The sequence below is a fragment of the Platichthys flesus genome, chromosome 3, assembly GCF_949316205.1.
Source record: "Platichthys flesus chromosome 3, fPlaFle2.1, whole genome shotgun sequence".
Lineage (NCBI taxonomy): Eukaryota > Metazoa > Chordata > Actinopteri > Pleuronectiformes > Pleuronectidae > Platichthys > Platichthys flesus.
The window spans coordinates 16,895,791-16,916,796 of record NC_084947.1 but is presented as its reverse complement, the minus strand read 5'-3'; the positions used below and the strand labels follow the sequence as shown (position 1 = coordinate 16,916,796).

General features: G+C 43.0%; 3 protein-coding genes and 1 non-coding gene across 4 annotated transcripts in view; 1 reads left to right on the top strand and 3 right to left on the bottom strand.

Annotated features, from left to right (window-relative positions):
- bin3 (bridging integrator 3) overlaps positions 1 to 2,186 on the bottom strand; it is a 28,854-nt gene extending 26,668 nt beyond the window's left edge. Inside the window, exon 1 of the mRNA XM_062382233.1 lies at positions 2,051 to 2,186. Within this exon, the coding sequence (XP_062238217.1) occupies positions 2,051 to 2,058 (8 nt within the window). The 5' untranslated portion in view covers positions 2,059 to 2,186. The remainder of the gene's footprint in view (positions 1 to 2,050) is intronic.
- Positions 2,187 to 2,395: 209 nt separating this feature from the next.
- On the bottom strand, positions 2,396 to 11,207 carry egr3 (early growth response 3). Its single transcript, XM_062385046.1, has 2 exons — positions 10,702 to 11,207; positions 2,396 to 7,987 (listed from the first exon to the last, which is right to left on the bottom strand). The coding sequence occupies exons 1-2, from the start codon at positions 10,853 to 10,855 to the stop codon at positions 6,909 to 6,911; spliced, it is 1,233 nt and encodes a 410-aa protein (XP_062241030.1). The 5' UTR covers positions 10,856 to 11,207; the 3' UTR covers positions 2,396 to 6,908.
- A 1,901-nt stretch (positions 11,208 to 13,108) lies between these two features.
- trnai-aau (transfer RNA isoleucine (anticodon AAU)) lies at positions 13,109 to 13,181 on the top strand. The gene has a single exon. It is a non-coding gene; the product is annotated as a tRNA-Ile (tRNA).
- Positions 13,182 to 14,849: 1,668 nt separating this feature from the next.
- LOC133949044 (phosphatidylethanolamine-binding protein 4) overlaps positions 14,850 to 21,006 on the bottom strand; it is a 50,425-nt gene continuing 44,268 nt past the window's right edge. The window contains exon 7 of the mRNA XM_062383183.1: positions 14,850 to 17,084. Within this exon, the coding sequence (XP_062239167.1) occupies positions 16,993 to 17,084 (92 nt within the window). The 3' untranslated portion in view covers positions 14,850 to 16,992. The remainder of the gene's footprint in view (positions 17,085 to 21,006) is intronic.

The window sequence follows — 21,006 nt, the reverse complement described above, 5'->3', positions numbered from 1 at the left end:
TCCGAGTGACGGCAGACTCATCTAACAAGTAAGTTACGAGACCAACTATTTACTCAACTTGTCTTCATTCATTGAACTTAACTCCATGATCTTCTGTGGCTTTTGTGAAAGAAATCTTGGAGCTTGATGGAATGGATTTAAATATGTGTTTAATAAGCTTTGTGTTACAAAGCTGCAGCTGCCACATTTATGGAGCCCTTTCGCTTCCCTTGTGTTCAGTGCCTTTTTAACATAGTGAGGTTCATTTACATGTTGCCGCTGATTTGAGCAAACTTGTTGTTCAACCTGTAAACTGTTGCAAAATGGTGCTAAACGTTTTGAGACTGCACGTGGCCCTGGTAATCATCTTTATATTCCTTATTAGAGCATCTGTTAGAAACTGTTGTTCTGTATATACTGTACTGTAGCTTCATGAAATATTGTCTGAGAATGAAAATTCCTCATGACTACAAAAGGTGACATCTGGAAATTCATAGCTGTTGTCCAAACAGTCAGACCAAACACAAATATATATATTACTAAGTCAAAAAAACACCAAATAGTAATATTTGAATAACTGGCAAGAGAAAAAGTTTGACATTTTCATTTGATAAATTAATAACAATCATTTGAGCCCGACCAATATGGACCTTTGTGGGTAGATGCTGAGAGTGATATTAGGAAGTAAATACCGATATATCAGCAGATTATGTGCTCAATGACTCCTAAGATGTCGTTATGAAACCCTTATGACAAAGAAATCTAATCGAGGCTTGATGCGTTTAAATTTTGACCATAAAATTTATTAGAGATAACAACAAATGAAAAGAAACGCAACTACAACCACATGTATAGTGCTTTAATTTAGAAAATGGGTATATATGTAAATGTAATGCGGAGTGCACATCTTTTCTGGATTGTTTATACTGTTTTCATATCAGAAGAGAAACGCAGATAGCATTATATCAGTGTAAGGCTCATACAGGCGATCCTATCAACCAACCGATATATGGGATGGGCTCTAATATTCATCAGTGTTGTGGTTGACTACTTTAGATTGACGACTAATAGAGTAATCATCGAACAGTTTCCACTGCAGTGCTTATGAAGTGTGGGGCTCTATTGATGGATGATGAAGGCACCCCCATGTAAACATGCCAGAGACTGGGGCTGCAGACGCCACTGTGTTAGTATGTCTAGATCCCAGTAGGTAACTTCAAACACACCATTGGCCCAAACTACAAGAAAATGTGAGACAAGCAGTCCAGCGAGCAACTACCAGACTCGTGCTTACTTTACTAAAACAACATTGTAGATACTTATAGCTGAAACACCCAGCTTCGTTAGTAGCAGTCAATATGTTCAGGGTACCAACAAAGTTATCCGGCTAACTACACTCATGGAAATAACATCAATTGTGCCCAAGGGTTAGCCACATAATCAGACCATGCACACCAACACGTTATCGCATCGGTAATGTGTGCGCAGGAGAGTAACAGTTAACAGCAATGCTCCTGAGGGTTGAGATGTACCTGTCAACATGCTAACGTTAGCTACAGACAACTTCAGTTCCCTTTAAATGGCTTCACTGCTGACCCAGCTGACAACTGCATTAAGTTCCCATGATACGCTTAAAGAACGATTAGCTTTATCCGAACAATACACACAGGCAGCTTTAACTTCAGACAATGGCTGGGTCTTGTTTTCATAGACTTCTGTCTCACTAATGTTTCAGCAACTAACCAACTAGCTAAGCTACTGTACCAGGCTGTACCGGACACCCGGGTGTGGAAGTTTGTGACCACTGTCAGTTTGCTAGCGAGTATTCAACAAACCCTACACTGCCTTTGTGCACGGCATCGACACGTGAACCGCTGCTAAACGACTTTGTGAGTCTATACGAATTGTTATTCTAGTTAGCCGTGAGTTATACATGCTAGCGCCAACTGTTTGTGTAGCGCTTCCGGGAGATAGCCGGAGCCCGGTCGGCGAGCCGTCAGCCCCTTTGTCATTGTTATTAGTTTACTTTTCTGGAGCTTTCCATCGATAATATAGCGAGGGGTGTACATACCAGCTCATTTTGAGTGAACTTTAACTCCGGTTTCACTTGGCTGTTTTATTTTCTTCCGAGGACCTCATCCCTTTGCCCCAGTCAACAGGCGGGGACTAAACAGGAAGTCCGGTGCCAGGCTGCCCGTGCTTCCTCTCCGGATGTTAATTGTTTAACCACCACAGAAGTTACTATCATGTCCACGTGTTAATGTGAAAACACCAGGTGAGCGGTAATATTATGTGTTTGTACATGTATTTTTATATTTACCAGTTTCATATGTGTGTTGGTGATGGGTGCGCGTGCACGTGGAAGACCCAAGCAGACGGAAGGCAAGTGATATTTTTCTTTATTCAAGTACTTACATAGAAATAACAAAACAATTGCATTACAACAAACCGAAGTGCCAAGTAAACAGGGGAGCACATCCTCCCCATCACAAGGATATAGTAAAATTCATTTCAATATTCAGCTCATCATAAAAGGACCTTATTATAAGGTAATAAAAACATGAAATAGGTTAAAGACATCCACAACATTTTAAACAAGACCTCTTGTTTTCTTTAAGAACAAAAAAAGGAAAAAGAAAAGAAAAAGCCAATAGAACAGTTATCCCAGTGTGTGTTTCCAGTTGACTGTCTTGAGTAGTTGTTATCCCATTTCACCCGATGTGACTTTTTATTTTTCATGCATAATAAAGAAATGAGCACCACCACCCCGCAGCATCTGGAGGGGGCAGCACTTGGGAAACGTTTTCCGTGCACATGCAAACATGAGGATATACTGTAATGAAAAGGAAACACAACACAACAGAAAACAGTGAGTATTGACTCCATCCGAATACCAGTGTCACTGTAGAAGACCACACAATCCCTGAAGCCACACTGTAGTCCATAAAATGACATGAGTAGTCTGCAATATCTACACATTATTGAAATCTCTTCAAGAATGAATTGTGTTTTTTTTATTTTTATTATTGTTTTAAATCCTCTAATTATTAAACGGTCATGAATGAGCCCAAGCTTATTGCCCTGCCCGAGGCCAACACCAAGGACGCTAAATCAAACAGTTAAACACAAACATTAGCACAAGGCTGCCTTCCAGTGCGAGCAGGCTGAGGTCACATGTACGATTTGTTGCGCCTGTGCAGCTCTCATCATGCATTGTTTTTGATCAGCTAACCCTGCAACCCACTTTGGCACAAAGATGGCTGCTGATGCTGGCTCTCATCCAACACGCAGCAGAGAACGAGGATGAGGCAAATTCCAATTTCAGAGCGTTCAGCTGCCTACTTTTGGACAATAGAACATTAAAAATACACAAACCAATGCCTCTCTTTGAGAAGCGTTATCAGGAGGAGGGGGGTGCTGCTCAAATCAACAAGTCACTGACATTTATCTATAGCATTCACACTTTACACAGAAGGATTCAGAAGAACATGGTACAGCCTGTATTGTTGTTCAACCACCAAACTATATTGACGGAACGGGATGGGGGGGGGGGGGGGGGGGGGTTACAAAATCTATCCGACCAGTACAGAAATGTCACGAAACAAATCTGACAGACAGTCAGAGGAGATGACAGATGAAATATTGAGTTTGCTAAATTGTAATTACAGGGCTTCATTTAGACGTGGAAATGGTTTGGTGGAGTCTCCGCCTCGCTCTGCATCAGTCCTTAACACAAAGCAACAAAAACACAGTTTTCTCAAAGGGGAGGCCACATCCTCTATACTGTCATTAAAAAGAGATCCACACTCACCAGCTAAGTGTAAAATTTGGAGCACACAAGATCATAATTATTGGTCCAAATTATCCAGAGAATATAACAATCAGTGTCTAACGTCAAATTATTCTTGGTAAACATTCAATTTAAACATTTTGTTTTTCTCATCACCTCATCGACTACATATATTTGTTTGAGCTGACTCCGTGAAGCTGTCTGCCACAGGATGTTCACATTAGCGGCCATTTATTCAGGCAAATCCCAATGCAATGTTTAAATATTAGTTATGATCGAGCTGTAATCTGAAAGAAGGAATACTCTGTGATTTAATGTGTAAAAACATAGCAAGAGTTTGTTACGCTGTCATTTCAGTTGCATCTGCTCAGAAAAGTTTCATTAGCCGATGACCATTTATGGAGTAAAATAACGTATTTTTCACGACACAAAACTATTGATTTACAGTTGGTTGTTGCAGGGTGTGTGAACTTTTAAACTATCTCTAAAAATGCTAGGAGGTCTGTTCATTTAACCATGTAGATGAGTTGAGAAAAGACTCTCTGAGGCCAAATTAATTGGAAAATAAGTGGACACTTGCCAGGAAGCTCAGCAGTGAATACTGGTTGTTACAGGAAAGGGAAAGCGTGGCCTTGGAAGCTGGTTTCTGTGTGCACCGTGTCCCCCGTGGCACTGCTTTCCTGAACCTTTCCTTTGGCCTTTGCATTTTTCAATATTACAATATTACAATGGTACAATATTATTTCTCTTTCTAAGTTGATAATACTGTTATATGAATTATTTGCCTCACGTGCACCATACACTTCTTAATAGTCAGAGAGCACAGCCAACAACTGGAAATACTAGAGGGATAGAACAAGATTTATTTTTTTTTGAAAAATGTTATCTCGTATTTGAGAAATATTTTACTATTACCATGATATGATCATTTATGGTGTTGTCAGAACCAGTATTTTTGTCATCTGTGTCTTGTGCTGGCTTCGAGTGAAGTACATATCTAGATATTTATAGCCTTATTGACCAAAAGAGTATTCTCTGCCATCCGAGTTATACCTTTTTGCATTTGCTCCTCAAAGCCATAATATGGAACCCTCTTATTTCTAGAGGAAAACAAAACAACATTTTTGAGGAAGAGCTATTTTATCAAATGTGGTTATTGTTGTCAATATCAGTATAAAACATGAGATCCGAGAGAATGGTAAAGATGAGTCTTTATAAAATTCATCATCACTGAATTGAGATATTCCCATCAGAGTCAAATCTAAAAAATACTGGCATTGCCCTGTCGTATATTTAGTTTGAGAAAGGATTCATTCATTTCTTCTGTGACATCTATTTGAGAACAACTAGTGTTTTTCTATAAAAGGGGGAAGATGTTTTAATTGAAATAATTGATTGAAACTATAATGGAGGTACACAAAATGTAATAAAAAAAAATCTTCTCATTTATTCAGAGAACACATTAGTGCTTCCTTTTACCACGTTAAAGCGTTACAGATGGTGCAACTGCTATTGTTTTTTTTTTAATGGAGATAACACACCATATTTGGCACAATTGTAGTGCTCCAAATTTTTTTTCCTATAACAACAAAATATTCTGTATTATAACTACATTACTAAAAGCTTTGAGACACATTCCGCACAAGCATTCAGTCAATTGAAAATTCTTGTTTATGCAGACATTTGTATTTACATAGTGTGCATGGAGTCATGCACAAATATGCACAATTTAATACTGAGTTATGTTGCATTTGACAATTGAGTACAAAAGGGAAACTTCTACTCTAGCTACCTGCATACATATTTGTATACTGTACAAAAACAAGTCCTCATAGTTTACAACTCAGTCTCAGTCTCTGTATTAGAAAATATGTAAACATAGATTTGGAAATTTGAATTTTTCTCTCACCATATGTGGCTCATCTTTTGGTCATTTAAACAAGTAGTTAAATCTTTTTACACTAGAAAGCACAGACAAAGGGCCTCATTCATCTTTTTTCCCTTATTCATCTTTGCTCTCATATGCTGCTGATTTGCAAACCGGTGTCGTTTATTTAAGTAGTTCAGTCTGTCTAACTGTGCTCTTAGTTAATTTGATTTACGGGTCGGTGGCACATGTCATGAATATATTGCATACAACTGCAGAACTCAAGAAAACGGAACAAATGAACGTTATTGGTGAGCTTTAAAAAAAAGCAACAGAAATGATATCCGGTAACACCACATAAAGCCATCATATAATAAGGCAACACAAATACACAGTGTCTCTCTGTGACTACAAATAAATAAGTCTTGGCAAAGGCATTGATTGCTGCAGGCATGTTTTTATAAGTACAGGTAACAGGACAAGACATTGGTTTGTTTTTCGTGCGACCCATTCAGTCGTCTAGCTCGAACCAAATTCTTCAAATCCAACTCTAACTTTAAATCGGAGATCCGCTGTCTGAGTCTGATCTCACCTCGAACTCAACATGTGTGCTAAGCTGATATCACTTTTAGGTTTGGCAAACATCAGACACAATATTAAGAACCAAGTTGGCTGAATCAACACAATACATTTGGCAGATTCTGTGGAGAAAACAACATTCAAATAGAAAATTAAAAACACAACACCTCAACAAAAACATCAGAAAGACAGTCAAGTGCCACTAATAAGGTATCAATGACAGTACACAAATAAAACCAATTGCACTTTTAAACAGCCTAATATCATTAATGCATACCTCCCACTGAGCTCCATTTATTATTTTGTCTGTTCGACCCTTGTGATGGATTCTGGCTTCCTCCCAATTTAGAAATTCTCGGTAAATTTACAAAAGTGTATCCACCCCTGAAACCTAACACACACAGTGGGCTTTTGGGGCAGTGTGTGCCAAGGTGCCCTTCTTTGTGGTGGCACTGTGTTACAGTAGCTGAGGCTCTGAGTTGCTTGAAAGAGAATGGCGTAGCAGCCTTCCTCCGCTTTAATTAAACTAAAGGCATCCATCTCAAAATAGAAGGACTACAACTGAAAGGAGCACGGGATGTATAAGAGAGGGGGAAAAGTCACCTATTTATCTCATAGTGGACGTGATCCCTTCTTCATAAGTCTCTTTTATGGGGCATGGTGAAGGCTCAGTCCAAGTGCACGTAGTGACGGTCATGACGTTCCCACTGTCGGCCCCCCACAGGAGCTGGGCGGCGAGCTGTGGCTCCCGGGCGCCCCACTGCTCTTGTCGCTCGGCTTCTTGTCCTTCTGTTTCAGGTGAACCTTGGCGTGCCTCTTTCGCTCGTCACTCCTGGCAAACTTGCGTCCACAGAACTCGCAGGAGAAGGGTTTCTCGCCTGTGTGCGTGCGGATGTGCGTGGTCAGGTGGTCACTCCGGCTGAACGAGCGCATGCATATTCTGCACTGGAAGGGTTTGTGACCTGTGTGGATGCGAAGGTGACGCGTGAGCTCATCTGAGCGGGAGAAGCGTCTGTCACAGTTCTCGGCCGGACAGGCGTGCGGCCGCTCGTGGACCGGGGTTTTGCTGGGACGGTTGGGGTACTTCCGTGGCCGGATGGGTTTGAGGGTGAGCGTCTGTGGCGGTGGGTGGTGCTGGGGAGGGTGCTGCTGCCCACCCATGAACCCTGGGTGAATTTGTTGCTTGTCTTTGAATGCTCTGATGGTCTCCAGGGGTGTGATGGGAGGAGGGTTGACTCGGATGGGGTCCATACTCTGGAAGGGCTTGTGCTCCATCACCCCAACATCCCCCTGATGATGGAAAAGGTTGTAGTCGGGGATCATGGAGAAAAGGCTGCCGTCCATGGAGGCTTTGGATGTGGAGTGATAGTCATTGCCAGGGTAGGCTAGAGCCGTGCTCGTGGCAGGGCTGTGGTGAAAGGAGACCTGATCCTGGTACAGGTCACCGCAGGTAGAATAGGCAGGCAGCGGTGGACCGTAGACCTGCTCCATGTCTGACGCCTGTCCGCCCATGCCGGCTGCGGAGGATGATGTCTGCGTCGTTACCGTGCCGGGTGAGGGAGAAACCCCCAGGATCCCTGCACTGACGAGACTGATGATGTTGTTGTCAGAGCACCAGCCGGAGCCACCGATGCCACCAGACGGAGGAGTGTCAAAGGCAAACTTCCCCAGGTAGGTGACAGTCTGCCCGCTGCGGTTGGACTGGAAGCTGGATCCATACTGAATCTCTGCCGATGACTTCTCGCTTCCCATGCCCAGATCCATGATATTATCTACACAACAAAGCAAATAAAAAACATGTGAACAAATCATCCACGTGGTCGCTCAGACATGAACACGAAATGCAAACAGTTCTGAGGAAAAGTCTGAAAAGTGAGCGTGTGGCAAAAGTTGTGGAAAAAGTCTCGAAAATTCACTTTGTCAGGCTACATGAAGCTGCAGTGACAGTCCTGGGTTTGTCCGAAATTCTTCCTTTTTTGTTCATATCTCTGTAAAAGTGTGCCAACGAGAGATCCCAAATAAAAGCAGTCCAACGCCGTCCATAAAGAAATGTGAGCGCTGTCAGACCTGTAAGTTAAGTGAGTGACTGCTGCATCTGAGACGGTGGTGTCTCTCTCTCTCTCTCGCGCTCAGATCCCACAAGCTCTCATAAATCAAGACCTAAACACCCCCTTTGATCCAGTCATTGTGTCCCTCAGGAGGACAGCCAAACTCTATGGCGAGATCTGATTTCTTTACAGCGGGGAGGATTATAAGGCAGACGCCACATCTATCACGCTCAGGGATTCAAAACACATTTGCAGCAAAGAGCATCTGCACACAAGGGGGTGTGGGGTAGGGGGGGGGGGCTATTTAAGTGTCAATCCGATCCCTACTTTAAGTTAGCTTTAACAAATGTCCTTGATATTTTATTCGTGATGAATCTTACACACACACACACACACACACACACACACACACACACACACGACTTTTGTTGTTGATTCCTTCTAAGACCCCAAAACCATCAAATGCAAATGTGTTTAATGGGGACACGTTTGGGTGCTTTATCGTGATCTGAAGACTGAATGTGAGACATCTAAATATTTGATTCTTTTTTTTTAAACAGAAGTCAAAATAAACATCTCTTTTCATTTGCAGGGAATCATACACTGGTTGTCCCTATATGTCGACGCACAGTAATTACAGCCTGCTACAATTTAGCAGAAGGCAAATTACAATGAAACAAACAAAACCCAAATTATGCATATTGCACAATAATGTTTGACACACGGGCAATGATTCACAATGGGAGAATTTTGTTGACGCGGGTTAAACATTTAGAAAACAAGTCAGGGCTGATATTGATGCATTTTATTCCAACCCTTTAGTTTTTCAAGGGGTCATCTGAGTAAAGGGCTGTTTAAAGAAAGGGTCATGAAATAAAGTCATCACTCTTTTCTTACAGCTCAGTGCTGAAGAGCACACACACACACACACACACTTGAGTTGTAAAATCACAGCCTGGTGCTTTTAATAAAAATATATAATTTACCCCCAATTACCCCTCAAAAAGAATCGGGGCAAAAATGTCTACAGGTTATACTATTTATTTTCTATTTATAATGTGAATTTCACCAAGATCAGATGTATTTTAAAAAGCAACACACACCTCAACTCTGCAGTATGTTTCCCCCCATACTTTAATTCCGTTTGTTTAGATCTCCTGTCAGAGGTCACATCATGTACATTTTTTTCGTGTTTATAAAAATGAAATTTGACATGAACTTTAAAACAAGTATGTTTTAATTTACCTATATATATCAGTTATGCAAAATATAAATGTATTATATTCAACACCTGGCGCTGAGGTAATTTAAATGCACTTCCTGCGTAAATCAGAGTGAATACCTCGGGTGAAATTCAAACTGTTTTAATTTGCGGGGGGGGGAATAACCTAAACATTAAAACTGATCCGTGAATGAAAAAAAAAAAAAAAAAAAATCGTTGTTCACTTCCTCACATGTCGATCTTCAGATTTCGAGTTTGTCAAGCAGCACTGACCCATCACCTCAGAAGGTGAGCCTGTACAACTACTGATTGATTTAATGCCAATCTGCGACACTTAGCAGAAATAACAGGTCAGCTCTGGGAGGGCGTCTGCGCTCATCAGAAATATACATTCATCTGGATGCAATAAATCAATAAGATCTCCGGCCTCGCATTTTTCTGTGAATATGAGATGGTTCCACGGGCCTGCGGCGTCTTTAATATATCTATAAACACATGTATATGAGGAGAAACAGCCACACACACACACGCTCACACACAAACACACACGCCCACTGGAATCCCGAATCTTTGACACCTGAATAGTTGGGAATGAAAGTCGTTGTCGGAAATAGTTGAGCCGCTCTCTGCGGATGGATATTAGATGAATATTAGAAATCTATAAATCAGTGGACGTTTTTAGTTTGACCACAATTATCAGTTTGAAGGACGGAGCCGACTGCGTTTTGTTGATCTGTGCGTGGAACCCGCCTGGTTCCTCACCCGGTCACATCACATCCACACATTTCTTCAAACAAGCCGATCAGCTCAGAGCTGATTCAGTATAATATCCAAGCACGTGTTTATGTATTAGATTTTTCCGATGTGGACTTGTGACGCTACAGGTGCGCTTTTCTTACATTTTGTTTGAAAACACTACAGTTGAAGACCGGACAAATAAAAAAAACACGAGCGGAATGAAACAAATCACGCGCCACTTATTTCAAATGTGTTCTTTCATAATTGTTTTTGAAGTCTACGTGTTTTAGACCTGACGTGTAGAGAAAGTCTTCAGTCCGGGGATCTGCCTTTGTGCGCAACAGCCAGATCGCAAACAGGTGCTCCCAGCGCCAAGACAACTGTTGCCTTCCGCGCACATCGCGCCGAGTTTGAACCACTTTGATCAAAATCGGACGCACACAGACACAAGTACACATACAAAATAAAGACATCTTACCCGCGTTCATCTGGGAATAGTGGTTAATAGATTCCGTACTGGTGAAAATATTCATTGACGTCGGGATGTCCTCTTCTGGGTAGAGACTGTCAGGGATCGTGTTTATTAAACTGCTCATGGTAAGAGGGAGCTTCTCCGCTAGTTTCCCTGTCATAGCAGTTATATTCAGTCCGACATTTAAGAAGGACAACGCGCTGGTATCCAAGAAGTTACACGCACGGAAAAACAAAAAGAAAAAACTCAGCTGGCGATGTCAAAGTGGAGAAACACAGGTGAGGATCAGGCGTGGATGGGTAAAAAAAGGCAGCAGGGATGGCTCCTGTTGTATCCACGTATCCCGCGGAGGACGAGCAGCGGCGGCCGGGTCTCTCTCTCTCTCTCTCCTCCTGCGATCACACACTATTGTTGTTATTAATGTGATCACTGTGGAAGCTGGTGGCTCTGCTTTGTGGGGGGAATGTGAAGTCTGTGAATCAATGGAGGAGGAGGCGGCGGTGTTGGTTGCACAAGAGCAGCCCTACTTGCTCTATTGGAGCTGGATAGGGGACTCCAGTGTGCCCGTATTAAATAGGGGGCTGGAACATTCGCGTGACGTAGATGACCATATATGGACAGAGCGGCCAGCGCCATGCTCTCCGCGCGTCAGTCGGTGGAAAGTACTGTGGAGGCAAAAGGCTCCGACAGACAGAGAGATGGGTAGAAAGATACATAGATAGATAAGCCACCGCGTTTACCGACAGTGTGCATGTCACCTGCAGCTGCGTCCTTCTCCAGGATGAGCCGTCTCCTCTCCTCCTGTCCCCGTGGAAAAGCGGGCAGTGAGTGGACACTGTGTTTCTTCTGTTATTGTCAGGTGCTGTGGTATCTTCAACAGAGTGCCAGGGTTTTACGCATAGGTTTTACGCGGCTTTTACGCAGCAGTGTGTCTGTGTGTGTGAGGGAGAAAGAGAGATAGTGAGTGTGTTGTGGCGTTAGGACTGCCACCCATAATGCAGACTCGTGTCTTAAGTTAGGCCTGTAAGTGTTTGTTCATATCAACAGGAGTAAATGCCGTTGCTGGTTTCTTTTAATTTAGAAGTTCTGAGAGAACGTGTATTTGCAGTCATTGTGTGCTTGGCTCTGGGTGAACATGCACACACTCGGTCCCGTCCTGTGCTGCAGGAACACGGGGACAAAGCCCCGCTCCCTCTTTTCCTGCAGCAACACTGTCTCACAAAGACAGTATTTGACGGAGTTAATCGCTTGTAAATATTGCAAGCGCTTTGTTAAAATCCACAGGCTTTGCTTTGACTTGGAGCCCAAGTGTGCGCATCAAGTGGAAACTCCAAATAAGGCAGTGTCCGGTCCCGCCCCCCTCACGGCCCTATTTGGACATAGGAGTTCCGGGTGAAGTATAGTAGTGGAAAAGTGATCGGAAGCCACAGACGTTTTAAAAAGAGATGACAGTGGACCGAGCGTCATGGCTCCATTTTTTTTTCTTTCTTTTTACCAGTTTGTGAAAAAAAACTTCCTCTGGATGGATTAGGTTTAAAAAAAGAACACAGTTTATTTTTGGTTTGTCACACAATAAACACGAGTCATCTGGGGTCACCGGTATGTTTCACATCACTACTTTCTGTACGTTTTTGCTTAGTTTTGGTGAGAAATGTTTGTGTTTCCTACTGTCGCTGTGACATTATAAAATCACAAGCTTTGGCAAAGCATCATCAGAAAATGCTGAATGAAACAAACCTGATAAATTAATAGTACCTCAATGAATCAGAAGTGTAAACAGAGTGTGTGGGAGAATTAGTCTGAATCATGCTCTGTGTTTAGGGGGGCTTACACAAACAGAGCAGCCAGTGATCTTCTTGTGTGTCTTGTTACCACAGGCGAGTCCTCCATGTGCAGGTCTGAGTCAGTCGGACCAGCAGCAGGCAGAGCACTGTCCTCTTATGGTGTGTCCCCCCCCCCCATCCCCTCCACCGTGTCTCTAAGAAAAAAAAATGGATGTTCCTGATGCACTCGATTCAACAACAACACTTTTGTCGGACCAAAGATAGCTTTTCTGTGTTGACTTCATCCTCTCCCTCACTCTGAGTCACTCCCTAAACTTGTTCTGTGCATCACTTTTTGCAGGTCAAAGAGGCAGCACAAGTTCAGTTTGCCCTTTGACTTGAGAATGAGCTGTTCAGAGTTGAAGTTTAAAGTTGCGTGCATGTGTTCAGCCTTCATCACAGCTTATTTCAACACAGATTTGGCCTGTGACACAATGACTGCAAGATCTGTGTGAAATCCAGTTTTACATATGTTGTGCTTTATATCTATTTCTAATATAAAATGATTCATGACTCATGGGATGCAGCATATTAGTAAATCATATTAAAATATTAAATAGTATTTCCACCATAAACTATTTCAGACACATGGCCGGTTAGTTAGCTGGTTAGAGCGTGGTGCTAATAACGCCAAGGTCGCGGGTTCGATCCCCGTACTGGCCAAGACTTTATTTATTGGAGAGGCGGTGGTCTAGTGGCAGAAACTTGGACTATGGGCAGAGAAGGTCTCTGGTTTGACTCCACGGAGAGACAACAAAAGACGAACCTGGATTTATCTGTCCAAAAATCCAAGAGTCTCCCTACCCTGTCTAGTGCCCCTCACAAGGCACCTTACTCCCCCAACATCTGCTCCCCGAGCGCCGTACATGCTTGCTCACTGCTCTGTGTGACCTTCACCAGATGGGTCAAAAGCAGAGATTAAATTTCCCTACCTGCATGAGTGTGCCTTTGCATGTCAGTGCATGTGTTTGGGATTAATAAATGCATTTTAATCTTAATCACTATTACAATTATACCACTGCATATCTAGGCAAATAGGGGAACGTACTTTATACATGGTTTGGACTAAATAAATGCTAAATGGGCTGTATATATACTTTCCTAGTGTTGAATGTCACATGTTCATATCTATATGTGTATCTATGTGCAGTACTTTCTCTATTACACGTCACTCACACACTGTCGGCACAATTTGGGGTTTAGTATCTTGCCTAAGAACACTTCGACACAGCGGAGTGGAGTGGCTGGCAAGACAGACAACAGACAGCGGTAAGAGGAAAAGCCTCATAATGAATGAAATGCAGAACAAAGCCACGACCTATGACCTGTTAAATTACGGCTGGAACGATATTATAGAAGCTTATAAAAGTGTCAACTATGGTTATTAAATAAGAATGTGTCCCTTGCTCCTGGTGTTTTTTCCATCCCTGTGAAGTCGCACTGGTGGATCCATGGATGAGGTTACGGGGACAGTCTGAGAGAATCCCCTCAGGTCAGCCTGAGTTCTGACTGTACCAATATTGTGTCTCCTCAGGGGAAGCGTTCATGTGGCTCTGCGGTTGGAAAGTTGGCCGGCCCACCTGGAACACCTGCCTGTCGCAGGGCTTGTTTCCTCGACTGTCAGCTGGGTCACGTGGGGCAGGGCTGCAGTGTTAGAGCTCTCTGAGTCCTGGCTCCTTTGCATATATGGGGATTCCATGGAGGCACAGGCTCATTGTGAAGCACAGTGGAAAACTGCCCAGGCACAGGGAGTTTACAGTGTAGTCAAATTAGTTTAGTTGTTTTTCCAAGCTTCATGGGGAAGACTTAAACTCTTGTTCCTTGATTTTGTTTAGTTACACAGTTATTCAAACAGTAACTTAACATCCATTACTCAACACCATTTTTTAAAGCAAATACCTCTATTGTTATCACTGTATCTTGCAATACTGGCTTCAAGGTAAGAGAAATGTACTCTGATACGGTCGACCCATCGACTAATAACGATGTCCTAATGTGTGCCTAATTTAAAATGATCTTATTATTCCCATAGCTGAATTACTGCTGTCAGATCAAGGCCTCAGATGTATTTATTTTTCAGCTTTAATTGAAGCTGACCTGCATCAAATTGAAACCTTTTCCCGTGGTTGAAATGAGGTAACAGTAAGATGAATATAAGCTTTTCATATTACAACACACTGCACCATTAGAAAAATCTTTAAACTACATTGTCTGAGGATCATAACTGCAGGTTTTTTTTTCTCATTTTCATCACCAGAACATTTAAAGTACAGCCTGTTTACATCTGTAGCTTGCAATAGATAACAGTAACATCATTGAGATTCTCTGCTATTCGTCTGTATACATACATAGTTTTATTTTTCACAGTTAACAGGAGTGATAACAATGTGCATTTAAGACACAAGGACATTTCGGATACATCAGGAGGAAGGTCACAAGGGGAATTTTTAAATCCTGCGTTTGTTGTTGGTGAAAGTACAAACACATTAAGCAGAGCGTAAATATGCAATAATGTATTTCTTGCATGACTTAAATCTCCAGATGGATTGAACTTCACTATGCCGTCAGATTTGCAGAACAATAGTCACACTACATCTGTCTGAGGTCAATCACACAAGGAGTTCAAATACGCAAAGTGGTCAGCAGACCAAACTGTGGACATGCATTGAACAGACGTCTCGTTGCCACTGCTCACAGCGAGCGATAAACACCAGAGATGCTCTGGTGAAATAAATCTGCATCACTTCTTCAGCTGAGAGAAAGAAAACGCAGACAGACTCAAGACACCATGCATATTAGATCACTTAGTGCCGGTTAGGCAATTGAATTTATTATACAAATTGCTTTTAATTAATGTAAGTTTGAATAAATTAAGAAAATATTAAATGCCTTTGCCATATCACCAAGGGACGTGAGAGGTAATTTTTTTTTCCAGAGACGGCAATATATTGTTCAACGTTCAACTTCAGCTGTCAATTTTTTCTTAATCATAATATTTCAACTCTCCTGACATTTTGCGTAAACAGCTGTTTGGCAGGATATCTCCGAGATATGAAAGAGAGAAAAAAAATGCACATTGTATTTGGAAGTACATATCTTGGCTTTTAATGGTGTACTGAAGTAGGTGGTTTTTGGAAGAATGGTCTCCCACTTGGCATGCTTCACAATGAGTGTGGAATTATCCTCCACTATGCCAATTGTCAAAAATGTGATTTCATAAGTCAAATAAGATGGGCAAATCAAGGTCAAGAGCGGTATTACAACCGACACACACTTCTGTTCAGAGGCGGTGGACTCTCCGACTAACTGTGTGCGTGTGTGCATTGTTTTGGTTGTTTTGTTTTGTGAACGCCGGCTGCTTTGACTGTTAAGTCGGGGAGGCAAACAAAGCAGATGCAGGACAATTTGATCAATGATCTCTTGGAGTTCATGGAGAGGGCACATAGGGGTTTACCAAGGCTGGCTTAACCACCAAAGGAACAAAAACCTCCATTACCTACTCCTGCCTGGCCCACTGATGAGACACCAAATTAGGGTCAATGAAACCACCAACTAAAGATTGATCATCAGAACATCAAAGTCCCTCATGTAAATCCAGCCTTTTTCAGACATCTGGGGTATTGATACAAACCCCTCCCAGAGGAGAGTTGCTGGTTAGAAACCAATATGCCTCCTGGGGGGTACTCTGACCCACCCTCCACAAAGACCCGTGAAGTCTGAAAAGTATCTCCTCGTGAGCGGGTTGAAAAGTTGAAGTTTTCACACTATCCTCTGCAGACGTACCAGGTGGGATCTCTTATGCAACCGTCCAAAGTTCAACACGGGTCCATCATCCCAAAGTTACATTCAAGGACGAAGCAGCGTTGAGACAGAGCAGTCTGCTATTTTTACTTGAGTCAATCGAGGTCCCGATAGTAGCTCATTGTTTCCGATTGGGGTGAGAGTGGTCAATGGAAATATGATAAACAATTACACAAACAGTAAGTTCCCTCCACCAGAGACACCACAGGCCCAGCAGCCCCTCCCCCCTGCCCTGTCACTCTGCTGAGTATTTTGGTTCAAGTTCCACTGCAGCATCCGGCTCAGTTGCGGTCTCGGTTTCACCTCCCACTTCCTTTTTTTGGCCCTGACGTGTTTCCGCCCCTGAATTAGAATCAACATTTTCCACAATGAATTGTGATATCAGGCCGTGTTCCTCCTCTCGTTGACGGCGTTTGGAAACTAATAAGAAATCCCCTCAATGAGGTCAAAATCTATTTCCCCAACCCCTCGCTCAGGACCACAGGAGGAGAGATACAGGGGCAACATCAAAACACAGCAGCACAAAGAGGAAATCTCCTACTAACGCAGCGATAAGATAAGGGACAGAGAGGGCTGACCTGTTGCAAGCTTGAAGAACTAATGCTATTTAATTCAGGGAAAATGGGGAAGCATTATTTTATATCATTGTTCTGGCAGATTCCTCTTCCAGGTGTCAGTCTTTGCAGTTTTGGGTGAGAAACTGCAGAGCGGCCACAGGCTCTCCCAGATTAAACCTTGTGACGAAGGCCTGGAGATCCCATTTACCTGTGGGAGCAGGATGACACAGATATTAGTATATTTACAGAGGAGACACCTTATTTAGATTTCAGTATGAGATGGCTTTGCAGATTTTGAAGCACAAGAAAACATGTTTGCATCCGGACGATATTCTACACACATTCAGCACAGTCTACGCGCAGCCTTCGAGGGCATTTCTCATGACCGCTCGGGCCATGTTTCAGGGATCTGAGGCCTAACTGAGCAGCACATGGCTCTGGGATGTGAGTCACTGAGAACAGCACTGCTGAAAATAAAACATGTTGCTGTAATGATGGAGGTGGGAACACAAGGACGTATTGGCAAGAAGATATGATTCAATCGCCTGGACGGTTTTTTTTTCTTTCCTCCCCTTTTAAACAAACACCAGACGGCCATCCGGCTGGTATGACAATATCACTTCTTAGATTTTGACAACCCATGATTCCCTGCAGTTTCCCCTCCCTTTACAAAAAAAAGACAAATTCACAATTATCATTCCAAGGCAACAAAATCATGCGTGCTTTAAGCTCGCAATCTTCAACAGATTATAAGGAACTAGTCTCCGTCTGTGCGCAGCCTCACATGTTTCATGTGTTCATAAGACAACGACTTGCTCCGTAATCCAGGGAATCACTGACGTTCTGGTATTTCCGCATGTGAAGTAATTACATTAACAGCTGCTCAAGAATAGCGTAGGAAAGTTAATCTTTTGAAAGGAAAGCCAACAATTGAAATGGTCCACATCTGTAGAGAGAGAGCGGTCTCACAGACACGGGGTCGAGTCTGCTCCTGGATAGAAACATTACTGCTGCCGACCTCTTGCTGCAGCTGCTTCACAGGCCTATACGCCGTCTCTGTTTTCACCATCATGGAGCCACACTTTAAATCCTCCTGCATATCGGAGGAGTTCTGGGGGAAAAAATGCACTTTACCATCAAGTGCACTCACCTACTATCAGTGCTGAGGCAAATCAGAAGGTTTAATTTAGCATTTCAGTCAAAATGACTCATTCAAGGCTGCGATATTTCAGGCTTTTTTTTAAATATATTATTGCATCCAAATACTATCAAACCTGAGAGTGGAGTATTTATTTGTAAATGTTCAAATTGGGAAAGTTATAAGCACAGCCAAAATTATTACTCAACTATTTTTGGGCTCCTTGAGATCCTCCCTACACGTTTGGCTTATGAGAGACTTGACACCTCTGTGTGTCTGGGTCTGCCACGAGGTCAGGTCATGGTTTGGAGCTCAGCTGGGGAAGAGGATGAATAATAACTGGGAGATGAGCAGATGAGTACCTGGGCCTCGCCGCGTCCTCTCTGTGAATGAGGATTGCTCGCAGAGAGGGCTCCAATAATCGACTGAGGGCAATGAAGTCAAGTGACCTGTCTGCAGGATAGGGCATGGCCCCGTGGCCCCTCTGGCCTGTGCTTTAGAGGAACATAATGCACCGCCTCTGCAGAATCCCAGAATTCACTGCATGTCCAGAAAAAGGTCACCCCTCGGAGCCAGCGTTTTATAGGAAGCTGAGGGGTGAGGCAGCTGGTGGACAACAAACTTTACACTGGGATATAGTTCATATAGAGACTTGTGGCAGATTTTACACTAATCACATTTCATGTTTATATCTTCAGACTTCCTATTCCCCTGTTCATGAAGAAAACCTCCCTTATTATTAAAAAAAAAAATCACACTAAGGATCATTTTATTTTACAATACCGATCATGTGAAGAGTCAACACCAGACGATGCTTGTGAGACTTTACGCACATAATCCTGTCTAAAGCCGTGCAACCGTTGGGCACCATCCAAAAAGAGGCAAATTCCCAATATCTGGTGCTATCACCCTGACTGGGACCCTGCAAATGCCGAGACTTACAAGTGACCTTAAAATAGGCTGGTGTGTGTTTGTAGTGCAGCGACGCGTTTCCGCCTCTCCCATCTGCCTGCTCATGGAAAGGACAGATAGTGTGGGACCTGAGGGCGATGTTAAAGTCTTCCTGCCTCCCCTTTTGTTTCCACCTTGCTTCTCTATCTGGGTATGGCAAGAAGATCAGGACTGCTGTGAGGTGAAACAGAGCTGCTGCATTTAGCGGTGTGGGCGGTGTCCCTGTTAAACCTTTTATAGTGTCTCAGAAACGCTCAAAACCAAGTCATCCTGTTCACTTTGCTGCAGAGTAGCAGGAGCCGTGTCTGGTTAGGAGCCTCGCTGAGTCTCTTTGCGTCAGATTCGTATTAAAGCTAATGCAGCGTCTAATTTCATGAGAGGGGGAAACTGTTAGCGGGCGTCAGGGGTCAGCCACAGCACAGAGCCTCAGAGATGCCTCAGATGCTGTGCTGTGGAGGGACCCGAGTCGTTTGGCTGCCGATGTCACAGCTCATAGCCTGCTGTCAGTTTACCAGCCTGCGTTGTTAACAAATGCTGTCGCCCTGCTGTTAAAGAGATGTGTTGAATAATATTAAGTTCTTAGTCTTCATCTGTCATTTCAGAGTAAATGTTTTCATGTTTGACCTTCACTTCGACTGGAATACATTAAATAAGGGCTGTTTGTAGCAGACTATTATGATTTTAATGATTTACTGTGACTATTCTCTATTAATTGATTAATTAGTCAAATATTTTTTCTGGGAAACTTTATGGGGAAACAGAGATTTGGCATTATACTCGAGAAATGACCTGAACTATTAACCTGTTGTCAGAATTGCTGCAGGTTAGTTTTCTGTCAACCAAATATTCCCCTAATTGATGAATCAATTACTGTTTTAGTGAATTTTTTTAAAGAAAATATCCATCATAATTATTCTTTCCTTCTTCAAAACGGAAAAACAAAGAAATGCAGCATTTCTTCACAACAGAGAAGAAATATTTTATCTTTGCTATTAAAAGTTAATGTATATGATTAATTGATTATTTTCTAACCAATACATTGACTGTTGTTTTGACTTTGAGGACTGATAGAAAAAAAAGAAAAACACTATGACCCCAAGTCAGTGAGGTTAAATATAAATCCCAGAACTTTTACTCTCCTGACAAGTGTCTGCTGAAGAGAGCGAGGAAAAAAACAGAGCCAGCTAAAATTTTAAAAAGCGTCAAAGTGTTCCTTAAAGGCAGCCGACTCCTGGCTGAAACTCAGGCCTGCTGTAGCAACCAAATCCTGGCTCTCTTGACTCCACGCAGCTCTGATTAATGGTAGAGGCTGTGGGTGGGTGGTAGACATGGATCTGCCCATTACCACACTGCAACATTGCAAATGACTTCAATTACTGTGGAGTGTGCTGAGCTGGCAGTAGGGGCTCGAGGAGGCAAGATGAGCAACGTGCACCATCCAGAAGCTAACTCCGCTGTGATCCATTCACTCACCAAAATGTGATCCTCACACACATCCTCTCCCCCGTAATTTATCAGGAGCAAAAATGAGCAAGAATGACGATTTGGATCCTTTTTTCATTTTGAACTCTCAAATTTTTAGCCAATATGTTTTGATGGAGTTTTTCTTGTTTTCATCACATTTTGGTTTGGGCTCAGCCTGTATCTGTCGAGGTCCAAGCCAGGGGACAGAGGGCTGGATATGTGAGCGGCGTATGTGCAAACGACTGTGTAGGCTGCAACAACACTCGATGGCCTCTCTCAAGGCCTTAGTGTGTCCCTCCCCGGCATTGTAACACTGTTTCCCTTGACAAACTGACTCGGCGGCACTCAACAGTAGCAGGACATGCTGAGGGCTTGCCAAGTGGCTGACAAGTATCACGAGGGCCTGTGTGCCCACGCTTGCCCCCCACCCTGGCACAGGCACAGCCTCCATTCAGGGACACCCTTCCTGAGCCAGAGCAATGGGGGATTCCCTACGATCACGCCCCTGTGCCCGACGCCAAGAGCGCAGCCCCCCTGTAGTTCACTGTGAAACAAACCAGCTGTCCCCATCAGTTCA

Coding starts and splice junctions, on each gene's coding strand:
- egr3 (XM_062385046.1), bottom strand. CDS start 10,855: ATGACAGGGAAACTAGCGGAGAAGCTCCCTCTTACCATGAGCAGTTTA. Junction 7,988..10,701: donor CTATTCCCAGATGAACGCGG/GTAAGATGTCTT, acceptor TTTGTTGTGTAG/ATAATATCATGGATCTGGGC.